The sequence below is a fragment of the Babylonia areolata genome, chromosome 5 (assembly GCF_041734735.1).
Source record: "Babylonia areolata isolate BAREFJ2019XMU chromosome 5, ASM4173473v1, whole genome shotgun sequence".
Classification (NCBI taxonomy): Eukaryota; Metazoa; Mollusca; class Gastropoda; order Neogastropoda; family Buccinidae; genus Babylonia; species Babylonia areolata.
In genome coordinates, this window is record NC_134880.1 from 37,563,464 (window position 1) to 37,575,963 (window position 12,500).

The 12,500-nt window shown below is 48.7% G+C and overlaps 1 protein-coding gene across 2 annotated transcripts in view; it reads right to left on the reverse strand.

Annotated features, from left to right (window-relative positions):
• Positions 1-12,500, reverse strand: part of LOC143282048 (chitin synthase chs-2-like) — a 49,838-nt gene that overhangs the window by 25,794 nt on the left and 11,544 nt on the right. For both annotated transcript variants that reach the window (XM_076587483.1, XM_076587482.1), the window contains exons 2-8: positions 9,920-11,625; positions 8,118-8,295; positions 6,250-6,387; positions 4,397-4,609; positions 1,615-1,762; positions 629-782; positions 56-478 (exon numbers count right to left, since the gene is read on the reverse strand). In XM_076587483.1, the coding sequence (XP_076443598.1) occupies positions 56-478; positions 629-782; positions 1,615-1,762; positions 4,397-4,609; positions 6,250-6,387; positions 8,118-8,295; positions 9,920-11,625 (2,960 nt within the window). The remainder of the gene's footprint in view (positions 1-55; positions 479-628; positions 783-1,614; positions 1,763-4,396; positions 4,610-6,249; positions 6,388-8,117; positions 8,296-9,919; positions 11,626-12,500) is intronic.

Sequence of the window (12,500 nt, forward strand, 5' to 3'; positions counted from 1 at the left end):
CAAACAAACCACAACACTCGAAAAAAAAAAAAAAAACTCTGAAAAACAAACTCACTTCTCCACCTTGGCCATACGCTCGCTCCTGGGAAACCAGACGTGCGACACCACCAGGCAGTAGGACACCCACAGGGCCCCGGCACACGCTAAAGGCAGCACCAGCTCCTCGGGGTCCACCGAGGGGCACACCCACACGCCCATGTGCCAGTGCCCGGGGAGGAACACGTAACGGCACTGCAGGTACACGATGCCGAGGGAGGCGAGCGGTGAAAGTAAGAGCGGGAACGCGAAGGCCGCCTTCTGCATGTGCAGCTTGCAAGCCAAGCTGGCGAGGTAGGTGACTAGGATGGAGGCTCCCAGCTGCAGGTAGAGCAGGCTGTAGTGGTCCAGGTGGAACATGGGAGAAGAGGAGGAAGAGGAGGAGGAGGTGGAGTTGTCGGCTGACGGTTCGGGTAGGAGGAAGGTGGTGCCCGTGAGATACCTGCTCAGATGAGAGAAGAAGTAAATGAAGAAGAAAGAAGAAGAAGATGATGAAGGTGATGATGATGATGTTGTTACATTTCACTTTTCTCACCATGCACACCCACACCATGCACACCCACACCACACCGCACCACACACCACCACTCACTTGCCCAAGGCGACGCTCAGTCCCACTTTGAAAGGCGCCACCAGGAACGTGGCTGTGTCCCTGACCTCTTGCACAGCCTGACGACCTTTCTTCAAGGTCGTGCTGACCTTGCTGGACAAGGACCATTGGCCGGTCGTGTAGTTCTCCCACCAGCCTGAAAGTCCGGCCATACATGAGGGAATTTTGTTATAATTCAAAACCTCTGCACTCGTGAGATCTTTCCCATTATCTGTGTTCCAGTATAATGACTGGGTGGGTTGGGGTTACTTGCATGAAAAAGCCTAGATTGTAATGTTCGTTCGAGGCGCTATAAATCTACAGTACATATTTGTCTTTTAAGAAAGAAAATGTACCTTTTGACACAAGTTTTGTTCCATAATTGTCAGTTGATCTAAGAATTTAATTTCTGTAAAATACTTTAGTGATTTCGTTTATCCTCCAGTGATTATCAACCGATCTTTTAATTTTGCAGTGACACCAATGAATTGCCTCCCTTTTTTTTAGTGGATTATTCAGTTCTGTCTTAAATTCATTCACCAATCCGAAAATGATTATATGAATACTTACCTAGTAGGAGAAGATCAAACATTGTTTTGATAACTATGCAAATTTCTGAAGAAAAAATGTTATTTCCCCTATTTGTTCTTTTTACTTTCTTCGCATATATCTGCATTTTCTTAAAAGTATCATGCCATATTGGGAAGATACGTCTAAATACCAAGAACACTGGTCAACAATATCGAATAATTATGCAACTCTACGATGACAACAACAAAAATTTGCCGCCGTGTCTAACAAATGCTGTTGCTGATCCGTATATACACGTGTATCTGGCTGGCTACCTAGCTACAATCAGTATACTTTCCTACCAAGCTGTCTGTCTGCTTGTGTATCTATCTGTCTTTCTGCATGCCTCTGTGTGTGTGTGTGTGTGTGTGTGTGTGTGTGTGTGTGTGTGTGTGTGTGTGTCTCTCTCTCTCTCTCACCCAAAGAGATCAGGACGACAGCCAGAGGTAACTCCCAGGTCAGCTCTGAGAGGTGGGGGACATCACTCGGTACTCTTCCCGCTGGAATGGTCTCCCTTATGCTGTCGTCAGGAAATGGCGTCACCAAGAAGAATATAATGGCAGCGACCTGTATTCAGAATTGATAGACTCACTTGTTTTGGGGGGTTGGCTGGATTCGGTCGTTGATATTATTTACTAGGGTTTGGTTACTGTTAACAATTATTACGGTTTGGTTATTGTTTGCATTACATAAGGTTTGATTATTGTTAGCATTTACGAAAGTGCAGTTCTATTGTTAGAATTTACAAAGACCTCAGTGATATTACCATCAACTGATAATTTGGTTATTGTTAACATTCACTGGCGACACATTTCAGCCAGACAATAGTGTGTGTGTGTGTGTGTGTGTGTGTGTGTGTGTGTGTGTGTGTGTGTGTGTCGCAACGACGTGCAGTTACCTCACAAAATACTGCATCCATTCCCATAGACCCATCTATCCAGCCATCTGTCTATCCAAACCCCCCGTCCATCAATCGGCTGAGCTCAAACTTTCAGGCAGTTCAACACATGTATACTCCATACGTCAATCCATATATATTCTCTCCCTCCTATCCCTCTACCCAAACAACCTTACATCCAGCCAACCCTCTCTCTATCCATCCACCCATCTCTCCATCAACCCATCCCTCTCTCTATCCACCAACTTCTCTCTCCATCTATCAACCCTTTTCTGTCCAACCTCCACTCTCTCTATCAACCCTTTTCTGTCTACCCACCCCTCTCTCTATCAACCCTTTTCTGTCCACCCACCCCTCTCTCTGTCAACCCTTTTCTGTCCAACCACCCCTCTCTCTATCAACCCTTTTCTGTCCAACCACCCCTCTCTCTATCAACCCTTTTCTGTCCAACCACCCCTCTCTCTGTCAACCCTTTTCTGTCTACCCACCCCTCTCTCTATCAACCTTTTCTGTCCAACCACCCCTCTCTCTATCAACCCTTTTCTGTCCAACCACCCCTCTCTCTGTCAACCCTTTTCTGTCTACCCACCCCTCTATCAACCCTTTTCTGTCCAACCACCCCTCTCTCTATCAACCCTTTTCTGTCCAACCACCCCTCTCTCTATCAACCCTTTTCTGTCCAACCACCCCTCTCCCTATCAACCCTTTTCTGTCCAATCACCCCTCTCTCTGTCAACCCTTTTCTACCCACACCTCTCTCTATCAACCCTTTTTTGTCTACCCACCCCTCTCTCTATCAACCCTTTTCTGTCCAACCACCCCTCTCTCTGTCAACCCTTTTCTGTCCAACCACCCCTCTCTCTGTCAACCCTTTTCTGTCCAACCACCCCTCTCTCTGTCAACCCTTTTCTGTCCAACCACCCCTCTCTCTGTCAACCCTTTTCTGTCCAACCACCCCTCTCTCTATCAACCCTTTTCTGTCCAACCACCCCTCTCTCTGTCAACCCTTTTCTGTCTACCCACCCCTCTCTCTGTCAACCCTTTTCTGTCCACCCACCCCACTCTCTATCAACCCTTTTCTGTCCAACCACCCCTCTCTCTGTCAACCCTTTTCTGTCTACCCACCCCTCTCTCTATCAACCTTTTCTGTCCAACCACCCCTCTCTCTATCAACCCTTTTCTGTCCAACCACCCCTCTCTCTGTCAACCCTTTTCTGTCCAACCACCCCTCTCTCTATCAACCCTTTTCTGTCCAACCACCCCTCTCTCTATCAACCCTTTTCTGTCCAACCACCCCTCTCTCTGTCAACCCTTTTCTGTCCACCCACCCCACTCTCTATCCAACCACCGCTCTACCCATCCATCCCTATCCTCAACAGTCCACCTCTCCGATCCTTCCATAAATCCCTCCCTCTCAAGCCATCTCTCTATCTATCAATTCCACCCATTTCTCTATCCATCTACCCTTCCCTCTATCTAACGACCCTTCTCCTCAACCATCCACCTCTCCTTCTATACTTGCATAAATCCCACTTCCTTCCATCAACCCCTCCATCTATCCGTCCACTCACTCACTCACTCACTCCCTCCATCCATCCATCTATCCATCCATCCATCCATCCACTCATTTCTCTGTCCATCTACCACTCTCTCTATCCAACCACTTTTCTACTCAACCATCCACCTCTCCTTCTATACTTCCATAACTCTCACTTTCTTCCGTCAACCCCTCCCTCCCTCCCTCCATCCAGTCACCCATTTCTCTATCCATCTACCCCTCTCTTCATCCATCCACCACTTCATCCATCTGTCCACCCCCTATCCTCCTCCTCCCTCTAATCACCTGAGCTGCCACTCACTCACTCCCTCCATCCATCAATCCATTCACCCATTTCTCCATCCATCTACCCCTCTCTTCATCCACCCACCCCTCCATCTGTCCACCCCCTTCTCCTCCTCCCTCTAATCATCTGAGCCGCCACTCACTCCCTCACTCCTTCCCTCCCTCCCTCCATCCATCCATCCAGTCACCCATTTCTCCATCCATCTACCCCTCTCTTCATCCATCCACCCCTTCAACCATCTGCCCACTCCCTCTCCTCCTCCTCACCCCAATCACCTGAGCCGCCACTCACTCATTTACTCCTTCCCTCCCTCCCTCCATCCAGCCAGCCACCCAACCACCCGTTCCTCTACCATCTACCCCTCTCTTCATCCACCCACCCCTTCATCCATCTGTCCGCCACCCCCACCACCCCCAATCCCACCCCTTCGCCTCCTCCACCCTCCGCCCCCCCAATCACCTGAGCCGCCAGGGCCAGAAAAGCGGACACGAACTTCATACAGCTCCACATCCCGAAGGACGTCTTGCGCTCTGTGAACAGCACATTCAACAGGGCCGGAAGCTGGAAGATTGCCATGGAAACGGTGATGCCCCGGATGAAGTCTAGGACTGGCAGAACTCTGAAGAGCAGCAGACAGACCCCGAACGTTTGTAGAAGCTCCACCGTTAGCAGCTGCGGGGGTAAAAAAAATATAAAATAAAATAAAACAATAACAGGGATGGGTATCTGTTAATGAGTTGTTGTTTTTTCTGTATTTGCATGTCATTCAAATCATTTCTGCGTGGATAACTCTAATATAATTTACGGCGAAACTTTCGGAAGTAAACGTTTCCACCTATGGCTCTTTGGGAAGCGTCGCTATACAGTAATGAAGTTACCAACCATCAACAAGAATTACTTGAAAAAAATAATTAATAAAAAAAAAAACCAGCAGCTGTATACTATCAAAAACACACGAACCGTGAAAATATTTTGATCCCGGCTCACTGAAATGACGGAGAGACTGCAGCGTCAAAAGAAGCAAGACAATAACAGCAATCTTCTCGCATTACAGCAAAAACAACGACGACAATAAAAACACCCACGACAACAACAACAACAACAACAAAACATATTCACAGAAATACATGAAAAGTGAAACAAGGCCCACGACATCAATACGGTCAGTGCAAAAAAAAAAAAAAAAAAAACACAAAAAAACAACAAAAAAACAGCTGCCTATCAAACAACACCAAAAAGAACCAAAAAACAAATAAACGAAATAGAAAAAGAAAAGAAAAAAAAAACGATCTGAGAAGAGGAACAACAACAGACATATCGGACCAGTCAGATAACATTGAAAATAAAAAAATTACTGGAAACATCAGTACAAACGTGGCATCAACAGATTTCATTTCCAGTTTCAGTTTCAAGGAGAGGTCAGAGCGTGCGGATTGATCCATATACTCTACGCCACATCTGCTTGAAAATGAAAAAAAGCTGTTACCATACTTTCGTTTAAACCCGACGAGCGCGCTGATGATGCCTTGACGACAACAGCAAGATATCGAACAATGCCAGAATAAAGAAAACAAAATCACCAAAAAGAAACTTTCATAAAATACCGGAATATACTCAGAAACATCTGGTTAGCAAAACGCTTCCCAAGAGGATGGCACAGCATCAGTGGACATACATAAATAATGCAACAGCAACATGACAATAATGACAAGAAACAAACCTAAAGCAAAGCAGTCAGAAACATATAAATATGAACGACATCAGCCTGTAAAACATGACACAGGAAGAGGACGGTACACTGCCAATACCATTTAATATAGCATATAGTCTATGACGCTAAATGTAAGTACTCCTTTACTTCTACTTCTACAACTGCTGCTACCACTATTACTGCTGCTGCTGCTGCTGCTGCTATTGCTGCTGCTGCTACTACTACCACTACTACAGCTACTACCATATCAACACACACACGCGCGTGCGCTCGCGCGCGCACTAATAATATTTGCATGGAAACGATAAATAATTTTTTTTTAAACATATACAAAACAAGAAGAAAAAACAAACAAACCGAAAATATATCCAGAAACATCAAAACAGCGAAACCAGACTTGCAAAGAGATAGGGAAAAAAAGACCCCCCCCCAAAAAAAACACAGATACAACGTCAATAACAAAAATGATAATTATACAGCAACAACGACAAAACGAAAAGAATTGTATACAAGAGCAGCACGCATGCAAATGAAAAAAATATTTATTTAAAAAATAAAAAATTAAAAAACTCCACGACCTGAGCAGATAAGGATCACTTACCAAGAGCAGAGTGGGGACAGTCGGCCATTGCTTGCCACTGAACAGAATCCGAGCAAAAGCCAGGAACCAGTTGGCGACGATCGGACAGCAGATGCAGAAGAGCAGCATCACTACACTTTCCCCTTCGCTCTTTTTGTCCTGAAACGTGCACACATCACTGTAATGTTAACTAAAATGTAGATGAAATGACAGTCCCCTTAACTCATTCTACCCCACACCTGCTGCCTGCTACAACTCCCCAGGACCAGCGCTACATGAGACCAACGCAGAATAAACAGGGTGGCTCACTAAAACGGAGCTAAATCAATGGAGCATCGTTGATTTAATCAGTCGAACAAAGCTTCCTTTTCATGCTTCCGGAATCCGTAAACGGATCAGTTTTTTATGCTAACTGTACCAAGCAAGAATGAACGAAATTAGAATAGTGTGCTGGTACGAGAATGCTCGTAACTGGTCCACAGGGGAAGTAATCATGATACGAGATAACTCGTACCCGGAGAAGAATGAGTTAAGGAACAATATCACCCATGTTGAGGACAGGACACGGACTCTGGAGCTGCAACACAGATATTTTGGAGATGGAGACACGGTTCGTTCGTGTATCAATTTATAGTCTGTTCATCTAAGATGATGATATTAGACTGAAAATAAATGATGCAATTATTACTATTATTTCTTTCATCATGTGCTTAAAAATCAAAAATAAAAGGGGGTGGTTAAGGGGGAGGGGGGTAGAGGGGACTGAGGAAGGAGGAAAGAGAGAAAGAGAACAGAATGTGGAAAAGATAGAGTACAAAATGTAAAATGGAGAGGGTGAGTGTCAGTGATTGGAGAAAAGAAAAACATAGTATTGGAAGGGTGTGTGTAAGAGGGGAGTAAGGGGAAAGCGGCATTAGGACAGAATGTTAATCAGTAATCAATTTTTTTTTTTTTTTTTTTTTTTTTGCAATACTTCTAAAGATTACGGAGACACGGACTCTACAGTAAAAGCGAACTACAAAGGGGTTGTCCCTGGCAATGTTCTTTGTGAAGAGTGCAACACAACACAGTTTCAAATTTGGTCTCTCTAAGTGACGTCACTGCGTTCGGACAAACCCATGTACGCTACACAGCATCTGCTACGCAGATGCCCGACCTGCTGCAGAACCCAACACACTATGTCATGCCTTGAATGCATGCATATCGTGGTGTATTTGCGTACCTATCTCGATGGATTTGTTCTGCAGAAGTTTTGCCGGCGGACAACAGACATGTTGCCGTGGGTTCTCTTTCAGTGCGCAGAGTGTATGGTACACTGAATCTCGGTTTGTATCGTCTCAGTTTGATTTCTCGTGCACACTGTATTGACAGGCATGCGTGTTAACCATTCTGCCACGTTCCTTCTCGACACAACACCACACAACACAATACAACACTGCGCAGCGCAACACAGCACAGCACGACACGACACGACACGACACAATACACAACATAGCAAAGCACTGCACAAGACATAATATAACGCAGTACAGCACAGCACAGCACAGCACAACACAACGCATAGCAGAGCACAGCATGGAGCAACACAGCACAGCACGATAGACAGCATAGCATTGCACAGCACAACACAACACAGCAACACGCAGCTCAACACAACACAACACAACACAGTGCAGCAAAATACAACACATCACAACACAGTATAACACAACACAAAGCACAGCACAGCACGGCACGGCACGGCACAGCAGCGCACAGCACAGCGCAACACAATACGCAGCACAGCATAACACAGCACAGCACAACACAACGCAATACACCACACAACACCACACAACACCACGCCACACCTCACCACGATGCTACAACCACACCACACAATACAACACCTGACTGATGCCAGCTGCCAGAAGGAAGAGGGACAGTCTGGAGGCTATGGTTCCAGTGAGCACGGTCAGGATGATGAAGACGTACAGCACCAGCCTCAGCACCTTCAGGATCTCGCGGAACACCGCCCCGTCATCTTCTGTCTCCCGTTCCGACACTTGGAAGATGTCATACGGCCGCCTGTTTCGTTTTCGTTTCGAAATGAAGAACTGTCTGAGAGGTTTTGTGAGGGTGTGGCGATGGGGTGGGGTGGGGTGAGGTGGGGTGGGGTGGGATGGGTGTGTGTGTGTGTGGGGTGGGATTTGTGTGTGGGATGTGTGTGTGTGTGTGTGTGTGTGTGTGTGTGTGTGTGTGTGTGTGTGTGAGAGAGAGAGAGAGAGTTTATGTGAGTGGGGAGTCCGATGTGTTCTTGTGTGTGTGTGTGTGTGTGTGTGTGTGTGTGTGTGTGTGTTGTGTGTGTGTGTGTGTGTGTGAGTGGGGTGTGCGGTGTGTGTGTGTGTGTGTGTGTGTGTGTGTGTGTGTGTGTGTGTGTTCTGTGTGTCTGTGTTTATGTGAGTGGGGTGTGGTGTGTGTGTGTTTGTTTGTGGTGTGTAGTGTATGTGTTTGTATGTAAGTGTGTGTGGGTGTTTGTGTGTGTGTGTGTGATGTTGTGTGTGTGTGTGTGTGTGTGTGTGTGTGTGTGTATGTGGGGGCGTAGGGTTGGGGGTGAGAGAAGCGTGGTATGTGTGTGTGTGTGTGTGTGTGTGTGTGTGGATGTCTGTGTGTTTGTGTGTGGATGTGTGTCTGGAGGAGGGCGGGGCTGGGCATGGGAGGGCGTTCGGTGGAGGACTATTTTAGGAGATTGAGGTTTAAGGGGCTATGGTTAATAAATATGTGTGTGTTTGTGTGTGTGAGCTGTTACTGTTTTATTGAAGTAATGTTCTTCGTCAGTTCACTCGAATTAGTTCTCATTTTTACTTCCCATTCTTCAGCACGCACACACACACACACACACACACACACACACACACACACACACATGCACACGCACGCACACACACATGCACACGCACGCACGCACACACACACATCCACACGCACGCACGCACACACACACACACACACACACACACACATTCTTTTATCCCTCCCTCCCTTCCGCCCTTTCTTTATTTGACCCTCCCACCTCCTCCTCCTTTATTAAATATTCCTCACTCCCGCCATCCCTCCTTTTCTGTCCCCCCCCCCCTCTCTCTCTCTCTCTCTCTCTTTCTCTTTTATACCCCCCTTCTCTCTCTGTCTTCCCTTTTCTCTCTGTCCCCTTTCTCTCTCCCTTTCTCTCTCTCTCTCACCCCTCCTCTCTCCCCCTCTCTCTACTCTTCTACTCTTTCTTTCTTCCCCTTCTCTCTCTCTCTCTCTCTCTCTCCCTTCCATTTCTCTCCCACTCTTCTCTCTCTCTTTATCTTTCTTTCCCTCTCTCTCCATTCTCTCTCTCTCGCTTTCTCTCTCTCTCTCTCGCTTTCTCTCTCTCTCTCTCCATTCTCCCCTCTCTACTATCTTTCTTCCCCGTTCTCTGTCTGTCTGTCTGTCTGTCTGTCTGTCTGTCTCTCCTCATGTTTACAAAGCTTTTCAAATCAGAAACATGCAGATCATCAATCATTGCTGTGTTATTTTTACACCACACCTCTAAATGTGTTTACCCCTGTTGATATGGGTTAAAGGCCGAATCAATAAATATGTCAAGACTCCAGACTCTCTCTCTCTCTCTCTCTCTCTCTCTCTCTCTCTCTCTCTCTCTCTCTCTCTCTCTCTCTCTCTCTCTCACCAGGTCTCGGTATCCTCCTTGGTCTGTTTCTCCCCCTCCCCCTCCTGCCCCCCTTCCTGCAGGCTGTCGGTGTTGTTGCTTTGGGTATCGTCCATCGCCTTCCCGCCTCTCATGCTGCTGTCGCCGCCGCCGCTGGTGCTGATGTTGTAGGACGCTGACGTCAATTCCGACACGGACTTGTAGATGTGGCCGCTTTCGCCACTCAGCTGGGAGACAGTGCTGAGCCGCTGGGAACGGTGGAGGGGGTGGGGCAAGGTTGTGCCGGTGGGGGAGAGGTCGTTCTGAGGGTAGTCCTGCTCGGGGCTGAGGGGTCCGTGATCCTCGTGGTCCGTGATGTTGATGGACGGGACCGGGCTCTTGCTTGGGGGGTTAGCGTTCAGGCTAGGGGTGGGCATCATCGTCGTCGTCGTCGCTGTCGCCGCCGTCGCTGTTGTGGTTGCCGTGGAGACGCTGTCGCTGCTGTGGTTGCTCCCGTAGCTGTAGGTCAGGCTCAGCGTCTCCAGAGCTTTCCTCCGCAGGGACGGCGATCTGGTGGGGGAGCTTCTTCCCCCTGCACCGTGTCCTGGGAGAGAATGAGAAGGAGGGGGAGGGGGAGGAGGGGAAGGGATGGAAGGGTCTCCAGGTCTCTGTGAAGGTTGCGCGCCCATGTTACTGACATCACCGAAGTGTCTGCTGTTGTTGGCCGGCAGCTGGGCCGCGATGTCGGCTGACGTCATACGTCGACGCAACACGTCACTGGCGGCAAGCTCCTGTCTGACGTCACCTCCGTCCAGTATGTCCGGCACGGAATACCTCTTGGACAGCATCCGGCCGTGTCTGGGAGGAGGGAGAGGAGGTTTGGGGGTGGAGTTCAGGGTCTCAGTCCGAGGGCCTCCCCATTCCGACGTGGGGCTCGGGGAGCGCGAGTAGCGCCCCGGGGACCTCTCCATGGGAGACAGAGACGCTCTACGATCTTCGGGGTCAGCTAGGCGAAGACCGCGCTTGGCCGCCTGCAGTTCGGGGAGAGAGGGGCTGGCTCTCACCGGCCTCACCACCCTCTCCCCTGCCCCTGACAAACTTCCCTCCTCGGAAGTCATGGACGTGGTGGCGTCCCCGTGGAGCGAATAAGCCCGAGACCTCTCCGTGTCCGAGAAACGTCTTTCCGTCGGTCCGGGCCCCGCCTCGACCCCACCACCAACGCTGAAGGAAGGATGGACGCTGCTGCGTCTGGATGAGTCTCTTCCAGATCCGGGACTTCCTTCTCCAATGGACTGAGCACCTTCACCGTCGTAATAATCCGCTGCCGGGACGTAACCGTTGCTCGTCGTAGGCGGCGGTGGTGGTCTGTGTTCGCGAGGGAAGGACACGTAAGGGTTCTCCATGGCAGCGGCGTTGAGACTGATATGGCTGCTTCGTCGGTCCAGGTCCCGAGGTGAAGAGGACCTTCGGCTGTGGCTTTCCCTCGCGTCCTCGCCGCCGGCGAAGCGCTGGAGCTTGGAGAGTTCCACGCGACTGATTCTGTCCGCCAGCTGGGCTATGTTGGGGGAGGAGAACCGCTTGGGCCCCCTGCCGTCTGCAGGGAAGCTGGCTGGCAGGTCCAGTAAAGCCATGCTGCCGGACCTCTGTCTTCTGACGTCAGGGCCCAGGTGGTGACGTCCACTGTTGTTGTCTGACGTCAGATCTGCCAGGGACTGGGAGGGACGCAGCGAGCTGCCCGCTCCGTACATCTGGAAGGCGACAGAGTGCTGATGCTTATCTTTTATATATTCATTTGTGTAAATAGTTTGTTTGTTTGTTTGTTTGCTTGCTGTTGGGTTCGTGTTTTTTTGTGGGTTTCTTTAAATTAGATAGACAGGTAGGCTGGGAGGGACGGAGGGAGGCGGTAGGTAGGTGGGTAGGCAGTTTGTTTATTTGTTAGTGAGTCTGTCACTTATCTACTGATTTATCGATTATCTACTTTGTAATACTAATAGTTATCGATGATGTGAATAAAAACGCATGATTTTTTCTTTCTTTTTTCCTTGTATCTATTGGCTTAATTAACTGTTATTGGTTTTCTCTTTTAAAACGGATTATTGAGTTGATCATTTTGATACACGTTTCGTTGCCCTTGTTGTCGTTGTTGTTGTCCAGTGAATATTGGTTCTTGTTATTGCTTCCTCACTGGAAAGAGCTGGACTGAGCTCAAACCAAAATATGTTGCATTGCGTTCCGCTGGTCTTGTATTGTGTGTTGTGTTGTGTGGCATGGCGTTGCGTTGTGCTGCGCTTTGCTGTGTAGTGTAGTGTGGTGGTGTGTCCATCGAGATCGATGATGACCATCGTTGTCATCCAGCTGGCGGATGGGGGGAGGGTGGTGGTGGGGTGGGGGGAAGGATGCTCATGAATCTATCTGTGAATGCGCAGATGGCTGAATAGTCCAATCTGCGCACGAAATGTTCGCTGACAGTTGGGGCAGGCAAAGACAGGCATATCGTTGTCAGGGAGCTTGTTTGCCCGTGACTTTCTGGCCTGCCTCTTCTGAACAGCTGCAGCAGTCCTGTTGGCCTCGCACAACTTGGCGCCTTTGTGCACAGCAGCGCGCCACTTGTCACGGTCCACTG